This window comes from Cibotium barometz, chromosome 11 (genome assembly GCF_041138505.1).
Source record: "Cibotium barometz isolate CiBa-2024 chromosome 11, ASM4113850v1, whole genome shotgun sequence".
In the NCBI taxonomy this organism is placed as follows: Eukaryota; Viridiplantae; Streptophyta; class Polypodiopsida; order Cyatheales; family Cibotiaceae; genus Cibotium; species Cibotium barometz.
This window is the reverse complement of record NC_141056.1, coordinates 50,666,667-50,690,725: the sequence shown is the minus strand read 5'-3', so window position 1 is coordinate 50,690,725 and position 24,059 is coordinate 50,666,667. Positions and strand designations below refer to the sequence as shown.

Here is a 24,059-nt window from a genome sequence, read left to right as displayed (position 1 = left end):
AAAGCACTCACTGTTGTGTAGAAGGTATTAATGAGATTCTTGATGTCTTAGTAGTTGTTAGAGTAGGGTAAGGCAAACATGAATGTGAAGGGAGGGAGATGCTTATTGTCAAAAAGTCTAGGAAAAAACAAGTTAATTTTTGCCCAAAAGCCTCATTTGAGAATTTGTAGCCAATAATACACTCAAAAAAGGTTCATGTAGATGGGCTACAAAACATAACGATGGAAGATACACATCCCTCTCTCACACATGAAGCACTACACACGAATGTGGTTATCTTCATCCATGCCACCAAGATGCACAAAAACAAATCTCCTCCTCCCACATTTTATTTTCGCTTTCACTTCTAGGACATGCATTTTCAAATATTACAAAGGCTTCTCACAAGATTGGAACTAAATTTTATGATATAATTACCTTATATACTTCATAAAACATTAATGTAACAACTTTAAAATAACACTTAGATCTGGAGGTGTGATAGCATTTACTAAATTTTATAATATAATTACCTTCTTATATGCTCTATAAAACATTAATGTAACACTTAGATATGGAACTGTTATAGCCTTTACTAAAGTTAAGAAACATTAATGACACTTAGAATATTGAAGCCTCGACTATCACATATTGTAACTACATATACCACTTGGGTAGGACTGGATACTTAATGTTGTCACTAAGTTGATGCCATTGATTTTAATAGTTGCTTCTTGTGCTACGCTTCCAACCTCACTAACATACATCACTAGAGTATCTTCCCACACATAGATCTATCCACATACAAGTTCTCCACCACAAATGGAAAAGAAGCCCCTACGCAAGTGACCTTGCTATTATTTTCAAAGTCATTGCATTGAGCATAGAGAGTTCAACATGCATACAATTCCATTCTTTATACCACTAACAAAAAAGACATAATTCCATTCTATTGGCTAATAACATGCATACAATTTGATTCTTTAGACCCTAACAAAAAGGACATGATATTTTAGAAATACAGTGTTTTTAAATGTAGTTTCTTGTGCACAATGGGTAGTTTACACTCTAGTTATACCTTTTGTGTACACAATGGGGCAGTAAGACCTTTGTAAGATGTGTGTACATGTAGGTAAAACCTTGGGTAAAAACTTATGCTCTAACGTGGTAAAACTTTATGCTTTCTAAATGGTTGATAAGGATGTGAGGTTATTTAAATGATATATTCCTTCATTAAACATTCATGTGCACAATGGTACTATATGATGGTAGCAATATCTTTGTAAGACATGTACATGTGGGTAAAACCTTATGCTCCATAAATGGTCAATGATACATCTAGGAATGTAAGGTTCTTTACGATGTATTCTTTCACAATGTAAAGAAAATCCTCCTCAAATGCTATCATCATTATTGATAGTTAATCCAAGATGAAAGGCTTGGCATGTGACATTTTGATTTACCAACTAAACTTTGCAAAATGATTTTAAAAGATCCAATAATTCTTCAAACATATTCAAAATTCCAAAGTTTATTAAGGAGCAAAAAAAAGGTGTATTAGTACATTCTATTACATCATGTTTCAACTAGATATTTTTCTATTTCAAAGATTTATATGTATACAAGTTGCCAAATAAATATCATGTATGATATGCATGTCTCCAAATCTAGTGTCAACATCTTATTCTATAAAGAAAAATGGTATGGCTTGCAGAGAAGGCTATAATAAAATAAGAACTAAAGATTTTATAACTAAATTCACACTAACAAAAAAAAATTGAATAATAAACGTACTTATAAAGTGTATTAAATCAACTTAGCTATAGCGACTTAGATAGCAGCTTCCTACCAAAGTTTGTTAGAATATGAATATAATCAGATCATAGTCATATGACTATAATTAGATCAAAGTTTGTTGGAATATGACTATTCAGATCATGACAAATCTTATAAATGAGAGAGGCACAAAGACAAAGAGTTAGCAAATGCATGTTTAAGTGTGTCATGTGCATGTGTATGCCCATGAACACACACACACACACACACACACACACACACACATGTGTGTGTGTGTGTGTGTGTGTGTGTGTGTGTGTGTGTGTGTGTGTACACATGTATATATACACATATGTACATGCATGTGCCCATTTTGTGTGCATGCATGCATACGGTTGATGCATATGCTAGGCACCATCACAAGTATGTGCATGTGTGTGCGTGTCTATGTGCATGCATGCTATATGTGTGCTTGTATGCATATGCATGCATGTGTGTGTGGGGATGTATGTGTGCATTTTGAATTACATTGATCCACTGATTTACCAGTTGAGGTAATTGAGGCTCAACATGGACAACTCTATGCCTTATTAACAAGGCCCCATCATGGTCATTTATCCAAGATGGAGAGGAGATTTTATTTTAAGCTTGTAGGATCCTAAAATGGTCCTTCTTAGATAATAAGAGCTCCAATTAGCTCAAAGAGTTAAGTGCAATTATGTCAAAGAGTTAAGTGCAATTTTAAGCTTGTAGGATCCTAAAATGGTCCTTCTTAGATAATAAGAGCTCCAATTAGCTCAAAGAGTTAAGTGCAATTATGTCACATAAGAGCACATATTGGCACTAAATAAATCATACCTTCTTATATTAATAAGAAACAATTCACTCAAAAAAAATGATAGCAAGGGTTTCAATAAGTTATAAAAATAGTACGTGTATTAGGTGGTGCACCTATACGTGTTTAAATAACATAAATTTTGTACCCATCTCTTCAAAAAAAATTGATGTAACTGTCAAAATTATTTCATAATGTTAGAAGTACATACACATGCATGCATAAATGTTTGTGTGTGTGTGTGTGCATGCGCACGCGTGCACGCATGAGTGCACACACATTTACATCCATGAATGCATTTATATATACAAGTGTGTGTGCATGTGTGTGTGTGTGTGTGTGTGTGTGTGTGTGTGTGTGTGTGTGTGTGAGAGAGAGAGAGAGAGAGAGAGAGAGGGGGGGAGAGAGGATTTAAATGTTTCATGTTATAATATTACTTGTTTGTAAGTTGTAAAGGAGGTTTGTGTATTTCTTTCAATGATAAAACAAGCAATACTGAAAAGTTATATAGAGGGAAGCTATATTCCTATATATTGAAGTTTGTAATTTCCTATTGTCCAAAACACACACATTACATTCTCTACATAGGGAATCAAAATTTCCTAAGTAAGAAGCTCATTCTCTATATATAAGAAGTGGATCCGCTACTCTGTTGCAATAACTTTGGATGGCCAGGAATCAGCTAGTGTTCTGTCAATGGCTACATATGCAACGCCCTGAATCGAACGTGGAAGCCTTTGTCTCGCAGAGTCAAAGGTTTTAACTGGTCCTTTCATCTCTGAGCGCCAAGATGCAACTCCAGAGATCTTAGCCTGTTTTACAAAGGCGACAGTTTCATCTTTTATTAATATTAAAGTATCTTTTCTAAAAAAAAAGTGTAATTTCTTAACTAATAGGGGCATGCAGGCTACAATAATGAATAAAAGAAGGAAATCAATTAATTAGTGGTAGGCCTCTATTTATTATTTATTCCCTATATATCCTATCAAAAGGTCCTGCTGACTTCGCCTCAAACGAGTTGTCTGGATTGTTTGGCTGCATTAGTGGAATGGCGATTGGAGTGAATTTGGGTCGCTTCTGGGACTTGGCTTGCGTGGGTTGAAGGTGCTAACCTAGTCATGTGGATATGGATAATGGGATGTGTCACGTGTGGAGTCGCTTGGCTTAAGCTCTTGATCAGTGGGTGCCACAGCCCACCCAGAGTCCACACCCAGAGTCCAGCTCCCTCAAGTTGTGTGGCGAACTTGAGCTTCTTCACAGAACGTAGTATTGACGCCTTAATTAGGTCTTGTAATTTGCATTGCAAGTAGCCTCACCCTTACTAAGCACAATTCCACTTAAACACAGCTCCACAAATTGGAATGTGGATTTTACCCACATCTCCATGGCCCTTTTTATATTGATCCTTACCCTTCTTCTCATCAATCTTACAACTACCTTATCATCCAATCCCAATGTCCCGCCAAAGCTTACACTTTGGGACACAAATGATGGTATCATCAATGATTGCAACTTGACTTACAACACCAAGTCTCAAACAAATTATGCATCATTATTCAACATGTTCACTCTAGTATAGGGAAATTACTAACTTGTTGGGTTCATCCCAAGACGATGGGTTAGACATAAGCAAAAAACCACTCAAACTCAAGAGGTAATCCAATGAAATTTTGTCATCTCTCTCTCTCTCTCTCTCTCTCTCTCTCTCTCTCTCTCAATGACCAGAGTGATAATTAGAAACCTAAATGAACATTATACACAAAAAATATTACATTTGAAAACTGCACGAAAATGTGGTACTCGAAATGCTTTACATACAAAAGTCCCTAACTATATAATGTCACCAAAAAATCTCATATATAATGGACTATACTAAAATGTGGTAACCAAAATGTTTCACATAGAAAGATTCTTCTTTTGTGTGTGTGTGTGTGTGTATTTTACTAAAAAAAAAGTGTGCGAGTGTGTGTGTGTGCATTTATGGATATACACATCATGTGTATGTGTGCACATGTGTGTGTGTGTGTGTGTGTGTGTGTGCATATGCATGTATGTGTCAATTCTATGTGCACATGCAAGTGTGTGTGTGTTTGTGTGTGCACAAACGTGGAAGTGTATGTGTTTATATATGTGCATGTGTGCATTGAGTCTGTGTGTGCATGTATATGTGCGAGTGTGTGTGCCTTATGTGTTGATAGTGTGTGCACATACATATTTGTGTGACGGCACCTTTATATATTAAAGCCTTAATGAAGGCGACTCTCACGTTACCCTCACACTGAGACGATGTGTATGGACTCTGTACACGTGTATGATTATGTGTGCCAACAAAACTGCATGTGCATGACTCACACGCATATACACGAAGACACACGGAAGCATACACACATATAGTCGTACACTTACATATGCATATGCACACACAGGACTGCATGTACACAAAGTCATACTGTTATGGCTCACCCTAACTCTCTTTGAAACACATCCAAAAAGAGATTACTTGGTGAACCGCAACTGTCTCGTGAGGATCTTTCCAATGGCCGAGCTTGTAACCCTTGAGGTCTCCAAGCTCTACAACTCCTTGAGAACACACACATTGCACATGTACATGTGATTGTCGACATACACAATCATATGCACACACTCTTGTGTATGTGCACACATGCACATACACGTGCATATACATAGGTGCACACACACACAAGCACACACACGGTGCACATGCACATGTGATTGTGGACATACACAATCATATGCATGCACACACAGAGTCGACACACATAGTCTTAGCGTGAGGGTAATGTCAGTCGCCTTATTTAAGGCTGTAATAGATGAGGTTGTACTCACAGACGTGTGCATGCACACCCTATTAACACAAAGGCACACATACTTGCATGCACGTGCGCACATAGAGTGTATGTGCATCATGTGCACGTGTGGGTATATGTGCATGTGATTGGGTGTGTGTCAATTCTATGTACACGCATGTGAGTGTGTGATTGTGTGCATGTACAGTTGTGTGTGCGTGTATATGCACGTGTACGACTATGTGTGTGTATGCTTGCATGTGTCTACATATGTGTATTGAGTGTACATGAGTATGCGAGTGTGTGCACACAGGAGAGTATGTGCATGTGTGTGTGTGTGCGTGCGTGGATACATGTGTGTGCATGTAGAATTTTTGTTAAGAAAACATATGTATGCTTGCATGTATCTATGGGTATATGTGTATGTGTGTGCAAGAGTACGTGCGTGTGTGCAACGTATGCGAGAGTATGTGTGCGTGTGGATACACGTGTGTATGTGCATGTAGAATTTTTGTTAAGAAAAAATATTTATGCTTGCGTACACCTATGTGTGTATGCTTGCGCATATCTATGGGCATCTGTGTATGAGCGTGCAAGAGAACGTGCGTATGCGCACAAGAGTGCATTTGTGTGTTCGTGTGTAGATACATGTGTGTGTGTATATGTAGAATTTTGTTAAGAAATATTTTTCAAAAATAGAAATGATTATTGCTTTTACTTTTTTTTCATCGATGATGGTGGTGTGTGGTGAGATGTGCTCACCCTCAAATAGATGCACCTTACATATAATGATGGAACGTTCTATTTTTAAACAATGATAGAGAGAGAGATTTTCATCACAGAAGTTGCCTCCCAACAACACTATCCCCTCTTTACACTAAAATTTGAATATGAAATAGGAATAAAACTTGTCCTTCACTCTTTAACTCTCCCTTCTTACACGTGGTAAAATGAGATGGCCAAAAGAGTGACATGTGGGTGATTGTTGTGGCCAAGGCAAGAAATAGTGTAGAGACGAAACACCCGTGTGTGGCTCAGATCAACACATTGAAAAAAAAAGGGGTAAAAACTAGGAAACTATGTGAGTACAAGTTTGAAGACACGGATCTAGTTTAGAGTATATACACCAAAAACCACCTTGCATTTTCAGCCATCTTTTGAATACTTTTTATTAACTTGATATAGCTTCTCTAAAAATATTGATATCTCCAATAGTTCACATTTAGAATCCTTGCATCTCCAATAGGTTTTGCAAGCTTAGAATTATTGTATGTATCCAATAGCTTGCAAAAGATGCCCTCTATCACAATAATAGACAACAAATGTAGTCACATGTTTACTTCACGAATGCATGCCTACAAGCACCCTCGTTTTATGATTTAGATCCAGTAATGAAGAATGGGTTGATATAATGCTTCCTCAAATAACCTTGCTAGTCATCCATGCTATTCCCTACCAAAGGTATCAGAGTGAATGTACAAAAATAAATTACTTGGCATAAATTACTTGGCACTTCTTTTCACTCATTTCAGCTACTGAAGTAGCAAGTTGTGTTTCTATCCACAGCATCTCCTATGATATACAACCTCGATGGAGTGACTACCGGACCTAAGAGTATACATTCATGACCTTTATAAGCATGCATAAACCTTATAATGGTACAAATGCCATCAATGTTCCTAGATCGTTGTAGATATCCATAAGCGTGCTACGTGCATAAACCTTATAATGGTACAAATGCCATCAATGTTCCTAGATCGTTGTAGATATCCATAAGCGTGCTACTTGCATAAACCTTATAATGGTATAAATGCCATCAATGTTCCTAGATTGTTATAGATAACCTATGTTAAAACAGTGTCTTCATTCCGACCTTGCATGAAGCAAAGATGCAATTTTTAGATGGACATAAACAACCTTCAGACATGCTGTCATCAACGTTTTTACTCTGTTTAAGCCTTTCCATAAAGTTGCTCAACTTCAAAAGGGGCTTGAGTATCGCCACCTTGTCTAGTATGTACAATTTCTCATCATCATTATCAAAGCATTCATCTTGCCCATGGCTACAAAAGAATGAAAACATTTTTTTCTAATATTGACTTGAGATGCGTCCACTGTATGCCTGGAGAAATTACCCCATGAGAAATTATTCAAAAACATTTTTTGAATCCCTCGTAGGTGAAGTATGCCTTCTACAGAATAACTATCTTGGGTCCCTAAATCATTCCTTGCAACTTCACTTTCACCTTATGCACCATCCTCCACTAAGTCTCAACTGGCCTCACATGACCTCCCAACATAATGCACATAGAAGAGGTGAGTCTGAACTATTGCTGACTGCCAAAAAACACTACCACCATGTACCCTATGATAAATACAAGATCCTAATGTTGTCACATGGTAGCCTAGCCTGCATAGAGATGAAATGAAGCTCAACGTCAATGTGCAACTCACCATTTGGAAGCTATGCCATCCATTGCAAATGACCGGTCGCATCATTGACTAAGAATAACCTGTGGCATGTTATGTGAAAACCCCCTTGTATACCATACATCATACATTCATGCCCTAAATACACACATACATGCAACTTTGTACAGAAGCATGTTGTAATCAAACATGGAGAAAGAATAGTCCAAGCTTCCCTGTTGAACACTTGCAGTGAAAACCAGATAATGTGCATACGCATGTGTATGAGTATGGGCAAAGGCATACAACAGTTCAACAAATAACAAGGGAACAGCAAACTAACTATTGCTGCTACCTATGAGCTTGATATTTACCCATTTCACATCTCTATACGATTCTCACCAACATAACTGTTGACCAAGTAAGCACACCAAAGTACCTTGAATCAAGAGGTTTGCAATGCCGGTATCTCTCCTGGAAGAGGAGCTAGCTCATTAACATTGAACCTCTCTTCATCATAGAAACCGGCATGGACAACCCTTCCGCCAAAAAAACGCCCATCCAAATCCACCAAAGCTTTCGTTGCTTGTTCAGCACGCTCAAACTGGACAAAGATGCGTACAGCTTCAGTAGCAGGGAAGTCTGGTTCTGTGATCTCAAAAATAAGCACCCGTGTTACGATACCATATTTGGCACATTCTGATGCAACTTCATCCTCCAACTCATCGTCAACTTCTCCAGGACCAACCTGCACATCATAGTGGTTTCTTAAGTTTCATGTGATGTACTCATAACTTTTTATCACCATAAGAGATCCTGACAATCATAAAGCATGTACAGGCATGTATAAATTCCCTACAATTGTTAATTTGGATGGTGTATGTACAGACAAACTAAGCTAAGGTGGATGGAAGCCATCCATCGTGTGTAGAGAGAGAGAGAGAGTCATATTAAAGTCTACAATAGGCCAAAATGACCTTTGAGACCAAAAAGATTACATAATGTCCATAGAATACATCATCGTGGGACTAAAATGAAAGAAAATGACATAGTTAAAATGATAAAGCTGAGATGCTAGAGCTGATCCATGTACAAAGAGCATAAGGCTCACGTATCATCCTAAGATATCCCTCAGATTGGTAAAGCTGAGCCAGCGTGAGGAAGTCTTGCGATGGTGCAAGATGATGGCCATGATCCTCCTATGGTGGCGCAAGTATGGGTGGGGGCATTTGGGTTGAGGTCGTCAACCTCTGCAAAGCTTGGTGGCTCTGTCTAGTGTCACTCCTCTGTTAGAAGTCATCTCCTGTCTATATTTATACACCAGGGCCTCTGTTGTGGGTGTGCCCGCTCTGTATAAGGTGTTTTATCATTTTTCCACACTCCCCGTATTTTTCCCTATTTTTTCCCATTTTTTCTAGTGGTGGGGAGGGTTGCCAGAGGGTGGCAGGAGCACTCCAGAGCTGGCCGACTGTCCCAACAGCAGTCCTGTGGCTGGCCGACTGCACACACGTGATGCGTGGGCTTCAGGGCTGCTGGCCGACTGCACACAGATGAGTCGTGGGCATTTTTCTGCTGGCCAACTGCATTTATGCAGTCGTGGGCACTTTTTATGCTGGCCGACTGCTCTCCCAGGGGCATATATATAGGCCCCTGCAGTCGTGGGCACTTTTTATGCTGGCCGACTGCTCTCCCAGGGGCATATATATAGGCCCAGGGGCCTATATATATGCCCCTGGGAGAGCAGTCGGCCAGCATAAAAAGTGCCCACGACTGCATAAATGCAATTGGCCAGCAGAAAAATGCCCACGACTCATCTGTGTGCAGTCGGCCAGCAGCCCTGAAGCCCACGCATCACCTGTGTGCAATCGGCCAGCCACAGGACTGCTGTTGGGACAGTCGGCCAGCTCTGGAGTGCTCCTGCCACCCTCTGGCAACCCTCTCCACCACTAGAAAAAATGAGAAAAAATAGGGAAAAATACGGGGAGTGTGGAAAAATGATAAAACACCTTATACAGGGTGGGCACACCCACAACAGAGGCCCTGGTGTATAAATATAGACAGGAGATGACTTCTAACACCCCCTCTCAGCTCCTGGCTGTGAAACCAATCCAAGGGAGCTGGAGTGCCGCTTGAGCGTAGCCGAGGTAGAGACTTCGTGAAGAGGTCCGCCGCATTGTCCTCCGTTGAACAATAAAGTAGCAAGATGTCACCAGCCAAGATCTTCTCACATACACAGTGATACTGTATCTCTATATGCTTGGTCCGGGCATGGAAAACCGGGTTCCGAGCAATAGCTATACAACTCTGGTTATCGCACTGGATGACTGTGGGCTCCCTCTCGCCTAGCAGCCTCCACAGCCATACAACCTCACAAGCAGCACCACAAGCAGCCCGATACTCTGCCTCTGTCGAAGAAAGGGCAATAGTTGGCTGCCCCTTGCTGCTCCAAGAAACTGCTCCTGAGCCGAGGGTAAAACTGTATCCTGAAGTAGATCTCCTCGTGTGTGGATCTCCTCCCCAATCTGAGTCACTCCAACCTTGGAGCTTGACTCCATTCCCTCCTGTGTAAAAGAGTCCCAGATCCTTCGTACTCTGCAGATACCGCAAGATCCGCAATCCTGCGTCCCAATGAGACTTCAATGGCGTCTGCATAAAAGAGCTCAACAGCCCCACGGAGAAGCTCAAGTCCAATCTGGTGTTCAGCAAACAGATCAATAAACCAACCAACTTCCGGTACTGCGAGGCATCAATTGGCTCACAAGGATCTGTAACGGTTAACTTTGTGTTCAGGTCCATTGGGGAAGTAATAGGCTTGCAGTTCTCCATCCCAAAGGCGTCAAGCAACTCATGAACATACCGCTGCTGAGAGACGAAAAACCCCCTCTGGGTCTGCAATCCCAAAAAGAAGTGGAGTAAGCCTAAGTCGGTCATCTCAAACTCCTTTGATAAGGCAGCCTTCGTCACTCCAATGTGCTTCGATCTGCAACCGATCTCCGAAATCCAGTCCGAATAAAGAAGGAATCGATCTTCTGATTCCAAGCCCTGGGAGCCTGCTTAAGACCATACAAGGCCTTACGTAACCTGTAAACCATACCTTCCGATCTTGGAACAATAAAGCCTGGAGGCTGCTCAACGTACACCTCCTCTTGCAGGTCACCATTAAGGAACGCAGATTTTACATCCATTTGATACACGGGCCACCTCTGAGAAGAAGCAAGGGCAAGAACGGTCCGAATCGTGGACATCCGCGATGTCGGTGCAAAGGTATCCTCGTAGTCGATGCCTGGCCGCTGAGCATAACCTTTAGCCACAAGCCTGGCTTTGTGTTTGTCCACCGACCCATCAGACACATATTTGGTCTTAAAGACCCATTTGACACCAATGACTGACCGCTTCGACGGCCTCGGTACCAACTCCCAAGTGTGGTTCTTCTCGATGGCATCAAGTTCCACCTGCATGGCTTTCCTCCAAGTATCCTGTGAAAGGGCTTCCTTTACGGAAGTAGGCTCTTTATCCCGCATGATACGAGACATCAAAGCATAGTTCACCTGAAGAAGCTCCGCCGTGTTGCTTTTATCTCGGACTCTATGTGATCTTCGAGGGCCGTCCTCTGTGGTCCACTCGGAGGGTAGCTCCGTGACACCTGACTCCAGAAGGGTGTCTAACAACCACCTGGGTACTCCAACAGATCGTGGAGCCTCCTGTGGTCGCGGGGGCTCTACTCCAACTGCGGGCTCAACCTCCTGTGATGACTGAGGTGGATCAACTGGAATGATAGTCTGGGAATCATCATCAGACTCCTCTGGATCTCCAAGAAGTGGCGGCTCCTCGACAGTGGATGCTGGAACATGCTCGTCAAAGACCACATCCCGGCTGACAACAATCTCGTTCCTCTTTGGATCATACAACCTGTATCCCTTGGAAAGAGAGTTATACCCCACAAATACCAGCTTGCGGGACTTGGAGTCAAGCTTCCCCCTCTGCTTCTTCGGAATATGTACATACGCATCACTCCCAAAGACACCGAAGTGCGAGACATCGGGTTTCCTGCCAAAGTATGCCTCAAATGGAGTCATATGGGGTACTGAAGTCGTCGGAGAGCGGTTGATGGTATGGACAGCTGTTGCCACAGCCTCACCCCAAAGTGGACGAGGAAGATCACGATGCAACAGCATGGTCCTCCCTCGCCATCTCCACCACAGTCCTGTTCTTGTGTTCAACAACTCCATTCTCCGAAGGTGATCCAGTATTGGCCAGTTCCCTTTTGATGCCATGATCTGCACAAAATCTAAAAAATACAGTCGAGGAGAATTCACCTTCTTTATCAGCCCTGAGAGTCTTAACCTGATATCCAGACTCTTTCTCCACCATCACGTGCCAATCCTTGAACCGAGCAAGAGCCTGGTCCTTCTGGGAAAGAAAGTAGACCCACGTGAATCTGGTATAATCATCAACAAGCAACATAAAATAGAGAGATCCTCCCAAAGATGGTATCTGTTGAGGTCCACACAGGTCAGTGTGAATCAACTCCAATGGTTTCGAAGCCTGCCTGGAAGCCTGCTTCAAAAAGGATTCCCTGTGCTGCTTACCACGTATGCAAGAACTGCAACGTCCTTGCCTACTACCAACATCTGACAAGCCAACCACCATCTGATCCCGGAAGGCGCGCCTCAAAGCATCCACATTTAAGTGGCCAAAACGAAAGTGCCACAAATCTTCGACCTGAGAACCTGTCAATGAGGAGAGTGCAGAGAGCTTGTAGATGCCATTCTCCACACCGCCTTCCCAAACAACTTGGCCAGTCTCACGGTCCCTTAGAGCAACTGAATGCTCCTCAAATTCCACCCGAAAGCCAGTCTTGCATACCTCATGCACTGACAGAAGATGAAAACCCAGAGCACGGACATAAAGAACACGGGAAGCATGCTTGCCCCCCTTGCCGTCGGGAATAATCTCCATCCGGCCCTCACTATGTATCGGAATAGTGGAGTTATCTCCAATAAAGATGCGACCTAATTGCCGTTTCAGATCCAGAAAGAAGTCACGGGATGGAGTCAGTGCCTGGAAGCACCACTGTCGAGAATCCATTCCCGGGTATCCTTCGCGGTGAAGCCAACTGCCTCCTCGCTCGAAGATGATGAAGCATCGGAGTCCACCATCTCTAAGTGCACAAATGCCGGGGTCTTTGCAACTGAGGGGAGGAATCAGCACTCTTCCCTGTCCGCTTAGGGCACTTCCTCCAGTAGTGGCCTTTCTCGTCACAATCATTACAAGATCTTTCGGCCTTCATTTTCTCTCATTCTGAATCAGGCTTCTTCTCAGAAGACTTCTCTGGTGAAGCCTTCCCTTTGCCCTTGTTGTTATTCCGGCCTTTCGACCGTTGGCCAGTTAAGGCCTCTGAACCTCCGCTGTGAAGAGGATTCGTGAAACGTTCCTCCTGGTCCAAGACCATTGGCACAAGCTCCTCCCAGGTTATGGTGCTGAGCCTGCCACTCGTAATCAACGAGGAATAGAAAGCAGAATACTGAGCCGGCAAGTGGGAAAACAAAGTGATGGCCATGTCTTCAGATGATATCTCTTTCCCGGCTTGTAGGACTTCCTACTGAAGGGCCTGCAGCTTGTTAATGTGTTCCCGCATCGTCGAAGACTTTGCAGGGTTCATAACCCGCATTTGCACTTCCAAGGAGATCCGTTTCATGGAAGATACCCTGTTATACAAAGAAGCCAAGTGCTCACATATGCCTCTCGCCAGCGTCATGTGCTTCAGATCACTTGTGGTGTGCAATTGAGGAAAATAAACGACCGGACCCTGGCGTTGACACGATCCCACATGTGTGCCTGTGCCTCTCGGTCCTTCCTCGTCGACAGTAACTCCCCTTCCTCAGGTTCCGGCCGTGGAACCCCAACGATGATAAAATCAGCAAGGTCATATGACTCCAGCACCGACTCCATCATGACCTTCCAGATTATCAAAGACAAAAGAAAGCAACAACAATAGGTACCAAGAAAGCTCCACAAGCAATCTCCACAGCAACTCAACTACAAAAGTAACAGAACAAGCTGCGAGGTACAGTGTTCTTCTACAAGAAATCAACCATGAAGGTTGCATCGTGCTACTCCAAATATCGGTGCCAAACCCAAATATAAACACAGTGTCACAGGAATCCCTAGAAGCCTGTAGCTCCAAGAAGATAATACCCTCAAAAGAAATAGAGTCCATCTGCTCCAACTCTATACCAAGAGTAGCCAAATACTGTATAATAGCACCCTCCTCGAAGGTCGGCATCGCCAGATGTAAGAACTCAACTGCCCCCTCTGAAAACTGATGTCGGGACTCCACAGGCCCAACCAAATCCAAATCCCAATCCTTCAATCCCTGGAAGTACCACTGTGCCTCAGGCACGGTCACGGACACACCTGACCACAATCCTGAATCCTCACACAGAGTAAGAGGAAGAGGAACATTCACTGTATGATAGGGAGAAAACAGTTAGGGTTTCACTTGTGTGGGAGACATACACAGAGAAGCACAAGGGAGAGAGAGAGAGAGAGAGTTGTGGGGATAAGTCAACTCACCAAGTGAGAGTGTGTGACTCCCCTATCACACATGTATATTGCACTAGTACACATAGTGCACTTAGTACATTAAAAGTACTAAGTGTACTATGTACTATAACTTATGGGCTTGTACACACTATAAGGGTGGGCATAACGCCTTTACCCCAACAACCTCCCACTTAAAGGCAAAGTGCCCTTAAGTAAAGGAAAAGAAAAAATCAGCATGTACATGATAATATACAAGGCCATATCAAGGCTGAAAATGGCCTCATCCAATGCCCATCAAGTGTCTGCAATGAGCAAACCGCTCCGGAGGCAAACTCTTTGTCAACAGATCAGCCGGGTTGTCATCCGTATGAATCTTAACAAGCTGAATTTGCTTGTTCTCTATCACCTCTCTGATGAAGTGATACTTCACATCCACATGCTTCGTCTTTGCATGAAAGACAGGGTTCTTTGCCAACTGGATGGCACTCTGACTGTCACAATGCAACAATGGAATATCCCCTGTATAGCCCAAATCAACCACTAACCGAGATAGCCATAATGCCTCCTTGCAAGCCTCTGTGGCTGCAATATACTCGGCCTCTGTAGTAGATAAGGCAGTGCACTTCTGCATCCTGGATATCCATGACACAGCACCTCCTGTGAATGTAAATACATAACCGGTAGTAGACTTCCGGTTATCTGGATGACCGGCATAATCCGAATCCGTGTAACCATGCACTAATGCATCCTGTTTGCCAAAACAAATGCACATATCCTGTGTGCCCTTCAGGTATCTCATGACACCTTTCACTGCTTCCCAATGCTTCTTGCCAAGGTTGGCCATGTATCTAGAAACCACTCCCACTGCAAATGCAATGTCCGGCCTAGTAGCAACCATGGCATACATGAGACTGCCACAAGTTGAAGCATACGGAATCTTGGCCATATCAGCCCTGTCTCTATCTGACTGTGGGCTGTCCATAGCACTGAGTTTCACATATGGAGGCAAAGGAGTACTAGCTTTCTTCCCCCCGTCCATATTGAACCTCTGCAAGACTTTGCCAATGTATTCCTTCTGAGACAAATACAACACATGCTGATTCCTGTCCCGAAGTATCCGCATACCCAAGATGTGATTTGCATCACCCAAATCCTTCATATCAAAGGTTTCATGCAGCCTCTTTTTCAATGCATCCATCTCTTTACGAGATTTCCCGGCAATCAACATATCATCAACATACAAGATGAGGATCAATAGACTGCCATCCAAAGCTTTTTTGGTGTACAAGCAGTGATCTATGTCACTTCTCCTGAATTTCTGAGATTTCATGAATGTATCAAATTTATGATACCATTCCCTTGGTGCCTGTTTGAGCCCATAAAGACTCTTTTTCAGCTTGCATACAAGCTTCTCCTTTCCACTCACTGCATAACCCTCTGGCTGCTGCATATATATCTCCTCATGGAGATCACCGTGAAGAAAAGCAGTCTTCACATCCATCTGAATCAAGTCCAGATCATCATGCGCAACCAAAGCCAACACAACTCTAAGTGTGGTCATTTTGACCACTGGAGAGAAGATCTCATCAAAGTCCACACCATATTCCTGCTTGAAGCCCTTAGCCACTAACCTGGCTTTGTATCTTGGCTTTGCATCTGGTGCAACTTTGAGCCTGTATACCCACTTGCATGGCAAAACTTTCTTGCCTGCAGGCAAATGCACCAACTTCCATGTTTCATTTTTATGCAGAGAATCCATCTCTGACTTCATGGCACGCTCCCATAGAGCCTTGTCTGCCCTCTGTAAAGCCTCCTTATAACATGAGGGCTCCCCACAGTCAGTGAGCATCAAGTAGTCAACCCCTGGAACAAACCTGTCAGGGGCTCTGGAGGGTCTTGTGGACCTCCGTACCCAATGACCATCATTTGCAGGTTGCTATCCAGCCTGCATATCACCCATTGGTGGCTCCTGTTCCATGCCATAAGGCTGAAAAATCATGCCCGGTATATCCTCTAACTGTGGTATATCCATAGGGATATCTTCTGCCATCTCTGGCTGTCCATTTGGACCATTTTCAGCACCATTTAAGGGCTGGTTTTCCTGCTGTAATGGCTGATTTACAGCCCTGGAACAAACCTATCAGGGGCTCTGGAGGGTCTTGTGGACCTCCGTACCCAATGACCATCATTTGCAGGTTGCTGTCCAGCCTGCATATCACCCATTGGTGGCTCCTGTTCCATGCCATAAGGCTGAAAAATCATGCCCGGTATATCCTCTAACTGTGGTATATCCATAGGGATATCTTCTGCCATCTCTGGCTGTCCATTTGGACCATTTTCAGCACCATTTAAGGGCTGGTTTTCCTGCTGTAATGGCTGATTTACAGCCCTTTGTTGTTGTCCATGATGTCCATCATCTTCAAAGATGACTCTGCCAGGCTCCTGTTGCCTTGCAGGCTCCTTATACATGCATGTTTCATCAAAAATGACATCATTGCTGCGTATGATCTTTCTACTCATGGGATCCCAAAGTCTATACCCCATTTCACCTCTGTCACCATATCCTAGGAATATGCATTTGTGAGACTTAGGATCAAGTTTGGTGCGCATTTCCCTGCGTATGTGCACGTACGCAACGCAACCAAACACTCTCAAGTGCTTGTATAACGGAGGCTTCCCTGTCCATACTTCCTCTGGCACTTTCCCACCAAGCCTCGTGTTAGGTGACCTATTTATAAGGTGAACGGCTGTCATAACAGCTTCAGCCCAAAAACCATGAGGTAATGCAGCATGTGACAACATAGAACGGACCTTCTCCTGTATGGTCCTGTTCATCCTCTCTGCTGTCCCGTTTTGTGGAGGATCATAAGGAGTAGAGAGCTCCCTCTTGATGCCTTTAGCATCACAAAAGTCCTGAAACTGTTTGGACATGTACTCTCCACCATTGTCGGAACGCAAAGCCTTCAGTGTTTTGCTAGTTTGATTCTCAACATGAGCAACAAACTTCTGAAACACTGAGAATGTATCACTCTTCAAACGAAGAGGATAAACCCACACCTTGCGTGTGGCATCATCTATAAAAGACACAAAATATTTTGCCCCTCCCAAAGAAAGCTGAGGCATCTCACATACATCTGTATGCACAAGCTCTAACTGAGCATCTTTCTGTCCAAGAGCTTTCTTGTGGGGGCACTGTAGTTGCCTACCATATATACAATGCTCACAAAACTGAAAACTTGAAAACTTTAGAGAAGGCAAGTAACCCAAACGAGACAATTGCTCCATTCCCTTGACACTCATGTGTCCCAACCGGCTATGCCACATAGAAATTTCCGGCAGCTCGGTTGCATTTACATTAGCATGGTGACAAACACCTGCATGCATAAAGTAAAGAGTGTCCACCTTAGAGCCTCTGGCAACAACCAGTGAGCCCTTACTAATTTTCCACTTTCCACTACCAAATGTGGTAACATAATCAGCATCATCAAGCTGTCCAGTAGAAAGCAGGTTCTTCTTGATCTCAGGCACATGCCTGACATCATGGAGCATAAGCTGTGAGCCATCTGAAAACACAAGCCTCACATCACCTCTGCCAAGAATCTTACATGCATGGTTATCACCCAAATAAACCACTCCTTCATTGCCAGCAGTATACCTGACAAACAAGTTTCTGCAACCTGTGACATGAAAGGAGGCACCTGAATCAATGATCCATGAGTGCATACCATGACCACCTGTAAGAAGTGAATGGGCATCAAGTGAAGATGTAAATAGGACCTCATCCTTTTGGGGCGTATTTATAATTTTGATGCGATCTAGTATCCGCTGCTCGCTGAAGCTCCCGACTCCCCCTGCTCTGCGCGCCTTCGCTCCCCCCCCCCTCCTCGCGTCCCTTCTCTCCTTCCGCCCCCCGCTTGTCCCCTCTGCTCGCCGCTGCGCCCCCTCCCTCCTTCCTCGCTGCTGCGCCTCCCCCCCTCTTCGCCAGTTCGCCCCCCTCCCCTCTTCGCCTTTTCGCCCTCCCTCCCCGCTGCCGCCTGTTCGCCCTCCCTCCCCGCTGCCGCCAGTTTGCCCCCCTCCCGCCTCTTCGCTTCTTCACGCCCGCCGCCCTTCAGCAGCGCCCCGCCCCCTTCCTTCTCGCGTTGTCGCCGCCCCCCCCCCTCTGGGCCTCTCCTCCGATTTTCGCCCCCCCCCTCCCTCCTCTGTCGTGCTGCTTTTCTCCCCTTAGGGGTTTTTGTTTTTTTTCCTCATCGTCATCCGTCCTTCCGCCTCTTGGTGTGCAGCCCGCTTCTTGCAGGTTTTCCGCTTTCGCCTCGCCTTCGCTTGAGCTTCAGACTCTGATGGAGACTCCTCCCGCCTCGCCTCAGAGGGACTCTTCTGCAGCCCCCTCGCCCGCCCCCGAGGTCATCCCCATCAGGCTTTCTCTTTCGCCGGAAGAGGAAGCGAGCCTCACCGCAGAGGTGGAGCGCCTTCAGGCTCACTCCACCATCTACCGTATAGTCGGCACTCGCCCCAGCAGAGGGGAGATCAGGGATCTTCTTCAGGCCCGCCTTCTTGCAGATGTGGGCAAGATCCTGGATGTACAGCTCTTGGGCCGGGGACATTATCAGATCGAGTTCGAGGCCGCCCAGAGCGTTGCCAAGGTCCTTGCCATGAGTCCTCTGGATATCAGGGGTGCTCGGGCTTTCTTCAGGCCTTGGCAGCATGGATTTGACCCAGCAGCGGCGGAGCAGGGAGAGCGCCTCTTCCATATTACAGTTTGTTTCCCTGGTCTCCGCCGGGAGTATCTTCCGCTCCTCTCCAGGCTCGGAGCATTGGTGGGCTCGGTTCTTGAGACGGGCCCCTCAGCAGCTTCAGTGGTGGCCAGAGCAGCTGGGCTACCTTCGGTCAGAGTGTTGGTATCTGACATCTCCTCCCTTCCTAAGGTCATTCAGCTACCTAGGATAGGGGGGGGTGGATAGATCAGAGAGTGGAGTTCTCGGGGCTCCCGAACCAGTGCTTCATTTGCAGGCAGGTCGGTCATTTGGCCAAGGCCTGCCCTCGCAGGAGACCTCGGCCCTCACCACAGCAGCAGGCCACGGATGGCCCGCCCACAGATTCGGCTCGGCAGGCAGCCTCAGGGACACCTGCTCAGGCCTCAGAGACCTCGGAGTGGCAGCCTGGACAGGGGCGCCGTCGAGGGAGACAGCCACAGCAGCACGCCCAGATACCGCTGCAGCAGCAGCCACAGTCTCAGCCTCACTGGGTTCCCGTGAGGAACAGATTTGCTCCCCTTCAGGAGGAGACCCCTGCAGCGACCGAGGACCAGGAGATGCCAGCTCCCCCTCCTTCACCTCCCCCACACCCACCCCCTCCCACCGCCTCGCGTCCACCATCGCCTCCTCCCGCCCCCGCTCCGGTCTCGGCAGCGGCTCCCTCTCCTCCTCCCTCGCCTCCCCCTCCTCCCCCTCCGCCCGCCTCGCCTTCCCGGGAGGTCCTGGCAGTTCCCTGGCGCTCACCTGCAGTCCGGAGGGCGCTGAGCACTGACCTCGCTCGAGCATCACAGAGGAGACCTATGCCGATTAGGGCCTCACGGATTTCATCTATCCGCAGTCGGCTGAGTCGCCTCGGCATTCGTCAGCGCTCGGAGGCGTTTGATTATACCTTTACACGGCTTTTTGGAGCCGAGGGCCCCCATGAGCCAGCACCCATCCGAGTGCATGTAGTGATACCTCCGGCCCGCGGGGAGGAGGCACTAGACTCAGCGGTGGCCTTCTCGTTCCCTTTATGTGGACCTTGTGACCGGGAGTGGACTCTAGAGCTCGCTCTCAGCACGTTGAAGACTCAGGCAGTTGAGTTTTCTCATCACATGAGCGATTTGGAGGTTACAGATGTGATAGGCCGACTTTGAGAGTTGGCTCATTTTTTCTTGGATCCCGGGAGTGTGGATACATCCGGGATTCGGCATTTGGTCGTGCGCATAGTTGCAGATTTGGCACGCGACCCAGGATATGTGAGTATACACGAGGTTACTATGTCAGAGCAGGAGGCAGTCGCCATGGGTCACAGCCACTGGCGCCTGATCCGGGATTCTTGCAGTACACCGGGTGGGCAGACTCGCAGCCGTTCGGATGGGGACTACTCTCCATCCAAGCCGCTTGCGAAGGCTCGCCGCACGGCTGAGACAGCATCCACCTCAGTAGGACATCCATGAGGATCATCTCATGGAATGTACAGGGCCTTGGCGGAGCACACTTTATACGCTATCGAGGCTGCTTGAGGCAGGAGCTACAGAGATGCCTGGTTGGTGGCAGCATTGACATTCTGATGATGCAGGAGCACCACTTGGGTGAGAGCAGGATCCGGAGATATGGTTCGGTGATGCCTGGTAGATGGGACACTTTCTGGTCCGCAGGGTTTGGTCCTTTGGGTGGACAGGGAGGAGTATGCATGGTTATTGCAGATGCATGGCGGCAGGCCATTGTGGATCGAGGGATCATTGTGCCTGGTAGAGCACAGTATGTCATTCTGAGGATGCATGATGAGCTATTGGGTGTGCTCAACATCTATGCGCCCAATCATGCTAGTGCCAGAGCAGAGTTCTGGACTCAGGTTACAGATGCATTGCCAGAGGCCGCACATTGGTGTGTTGGGGGAGACTTCAACATGCTTGAGGACCCGGCAGATAGGGTGGGAGGCAGTCATGTTACAGTGCACGACACGGAGCTTGCAGCTTGGGACCGGTTTTGCATGTCACTGAGGATCACTGATGCATGGCAGCATGGGGCTTTCTCCCGGTCTCAGGACAGTCTTAGTTTCTCTCGGTCGGATCGCCGGCAGGGAGGGACTAATCTATCTCGGATTGATCGCTTTTATGTGGGCGATTGGTTGGGGGAGCGAGGGGGCTCCGTCGGCATTCTTGCTGGCACCTCATTTTCAGATCATGCGCCAGTTATATTGACTTTGGAGGAGGGGACACGGGAGCCCAGCTTGCAGTTGAGGATCCCAGAGCGGTTACTTGCAGACCCCAGTCTCGCTGAGGACATTGAGAGGATCTGGCATGATAGTCAGTGCTCTGACCAGGATGCAGCGGGCCAGTGTGCCCAGGGACTCATTGATCTTAGCTCTTTTCTGCACGCTGCAGCTTTGACACGACTGGGAGAGATTCGAGAGCGGGAGCAACGGCTGAGACGCAGCCTTGCTTCGCTACAGCGCCTTCAGGAGCAGCAGCCAGCATGTGAGTGGGTGGCGTCCCAGCTGAGCCAGGCCCGCCAGGAGGTTAGAGAGGCAGAGGAGCAGAGACATGAGTTTTACTATCGTCGTCAGGCCTCTCAGTGGACGCAGCTTGGTGATAGAGTGACTGGGGAGTTTTTTGAGATCACTGGACCCCGTCATGCGCGAGCAGGGGTTCGCCAGCTTGGTAGACCGGATGGATCGATAGCTACTGAGCTCGGGGAGATCAGAGACATTGCCACTGCTTTTTATAGTGACTTGCTTTCAGCGGAGCCAACCACCGAGGATCGAGATGTATGCAGACAGACTGTGTGGGCCCATGTGCAGAGGAGGGTCACAGACCATATGCGCACAGTTTTAGGTGCGCCTTTGTCAGAGACTGAGCTTGCCGAGGCCTTGAGGGTCCTGCCGCGGCATAGTTGCCCAGGGGAGGACGGACTGACGCCGGCCTTTTTTATGCGCTATTGGGACCTTTTGGGGCCAGGCCTCCGCAGGGGCTTTCAGCATGTTTTGGACACTGGGGTGATGCCGCAGAGCTTTTCAGAGGGCTTGATCTATCTTATCCCCAAAGGGGAGGGAGTATCAGATGATATTCGGCATTGGAGGCCTATTACGATCCTCAATACTGTCTACAAGGTCTTGGCAAAGGCCTTGAGTTTGAGGATCCAGCCCTTCCTGGGGGAGTTGATTCATGCTACTCAGACAGGATTTGTCAAGGAGCGCAGTATCCTTGACAACATCTTTACTTTCTGGGAGGCGACGGCCCGAGCTAGGTTTCTTGGCGAGGACTTGGTCGTGATGCTTCTCGATTTTGAGAAGACATACGATAGAGTTGATTGGGGATTCTTAGAGGGCACTATGCTACGCCTGGGCTTTGAGCCAGGATGGATCAGAGGGGTGGCAGCTTTGTATTCCACAGCTCGCAGCCAGGTGTTGATTGCAGGAGGTCGGGGGCCGAGTTTTGAGCTGACCAGATCAGTCCGTCAGGGGTGTCCTCTCGCCCCTTTCCTTTTTCTCTTCTTTGCGGAGGCTATGAGTATGTATTTGTCGGCAGAGGAGGTTGGTTTGAGAGGACTTCAGCTCCCAGTCCGGGGGGAGGATTTGCTTGATGCTGAGTTTGCAGACGACACGGGCTTATTTTTGCATGGCCAAGAGGCCAATCTTATTCGGGCAGAGCAGTCGCTCCAGGTTTTTAGTGCAGCTTCGGGAGCATTGATCAATTGGCGCAAGACAGTGGCCTTTTGGATCAGTAGTGCTCCCACTCCGGCATGGAGTCCGGACCCCGGTTTTAGATGGATTCCTCCCGGCACAGCAGTGCGGTATTTGGGATGCCAGATTGGCCTCGATTTGTCACCTGAGCAGCAGATTGCCCCGCTTCTTCTGAGCATTCGGAAGAAGCTATTGTATTGGAGTACAGCTCGACTATCCTTGGCTGGGAGGGTGGTGGTGGCAAATCAGGTGCTGTTAGCGACTATGTGGTACATTACGTCTTGCTGGATTTTCTCGAGCTCTTGCATCAGCCAGGTACAGAGGCTGATCAGGAACTTTCTGTGGTCTGGGCGGGACGGTCAGCCAGCTCGGGCAAAGGTTGCATGGGCAGTTATTACACTTCCGCTGGCTCAGGGCGGTTTGGGCATTATAGATCCAGTCGATCAGAGTAGAGCCTTATTGGGGAAGCTTATTGTTCGGGGGTTGCTTCCACGCGCTGAGCCTTGGAAAGAGCTCCTCTTGCAGCGACTGCAGGCCCGGGCGCCTCCTGCAGGGGGTACTTGGGCACCAGAGATTCGCTGGATCTTCATAGAGATGAGGAGGACAGGCCTCAGTAGAGGATGGGAGGACAGATTTGCTTTGAGTATCCTGAGAGCTTGGGAGCTGCTGAGACCGGGGCTCTCTCAGCGGCCTCCTTCTTGTGTTGAGGAGCGGGGCAGGCAGCCGCTCATCTGGAGCCCAGCGGTTCGTACAGAGCAGGGTCATATGCTGGGTTCTCGGCCTCGTCTAGCCTGGGGACCTTTAGCGGCAGGCCCAGCTCGTAGTTTTGGAGACTGGCAGGCTTTCTGCAGTCTACAGAGGAGACCCAGGTGGAGAGGCTGAGTCACTTCAGAGGGGGATTGATTATGAGGGATGATATTCAGGAGGCACTTTCAGAGGAGTGGTTCACACCTCTCGAGCCAGTGGCCCCACGGTGGATGGGAGCCTTTACACAGTTGGAGATCCTGATTGCTGTCAGAGCTAGCACTGAGGATGGCAGATGCCTCTATTATGAGATTCAGGATGAGGGCAGACTCCAGAGAGTGGAGGTGGAGTCGCCTTTGGTTGCAGAGTGCACCTTTCAGAGGATTCGGGTAGTGGCTGCCGCTTCTCGGAAGTGGCATATTGACCCCGACCCTGCTGACGTGCTCCCGGATTGGCGCATATGGGCATATGCAGCGCGCCCCTTGGCCCGGCTGCAGTGGGACCCCGGAGAGTACGAGTGGCATGATCCTTATGCATCCCTTGAG

At 46.8% G+C, this 24,059-nt stretch overlaps 1 protein-coding gene across 3 annotated transcripts in view; it reads right to left on the bottom strand.

Moving 5' to 3' along the window:
- Positions 1-7,356: 7,356 nt before the first annotated feature.
- DRT111 (D111/G-patch domain-containing protein) overlaps positions 7,357-24,059 on the bottom strand; it is a 49,670-nt gene continuing 32,967 nt past the window's right edge. The window contains exons 2-3 of one of the 3 annotated variants that reach the window (XM_086805438.1): positions 8,246-8,554; positions 7,357-7,910 (exon numbers count right to left, since the gene is read on the bottom strand). In XM_086805438.1, coding sequence (XP_086661564.1) covers positions 8,252-8,554 — 303 coding nt within the window. In that variant the 3' untranslated portion in view covers positions 7,357-7,910; positions 8,246-8,251. Of the gene's footprint in view, positions 7,911-8,028; positions 8,555-24,059 lie in introns of those variants that run through there. The other 2 variants (XM_086805439.1, XM_086805437.1) reach the window with 2 other exon arrangements.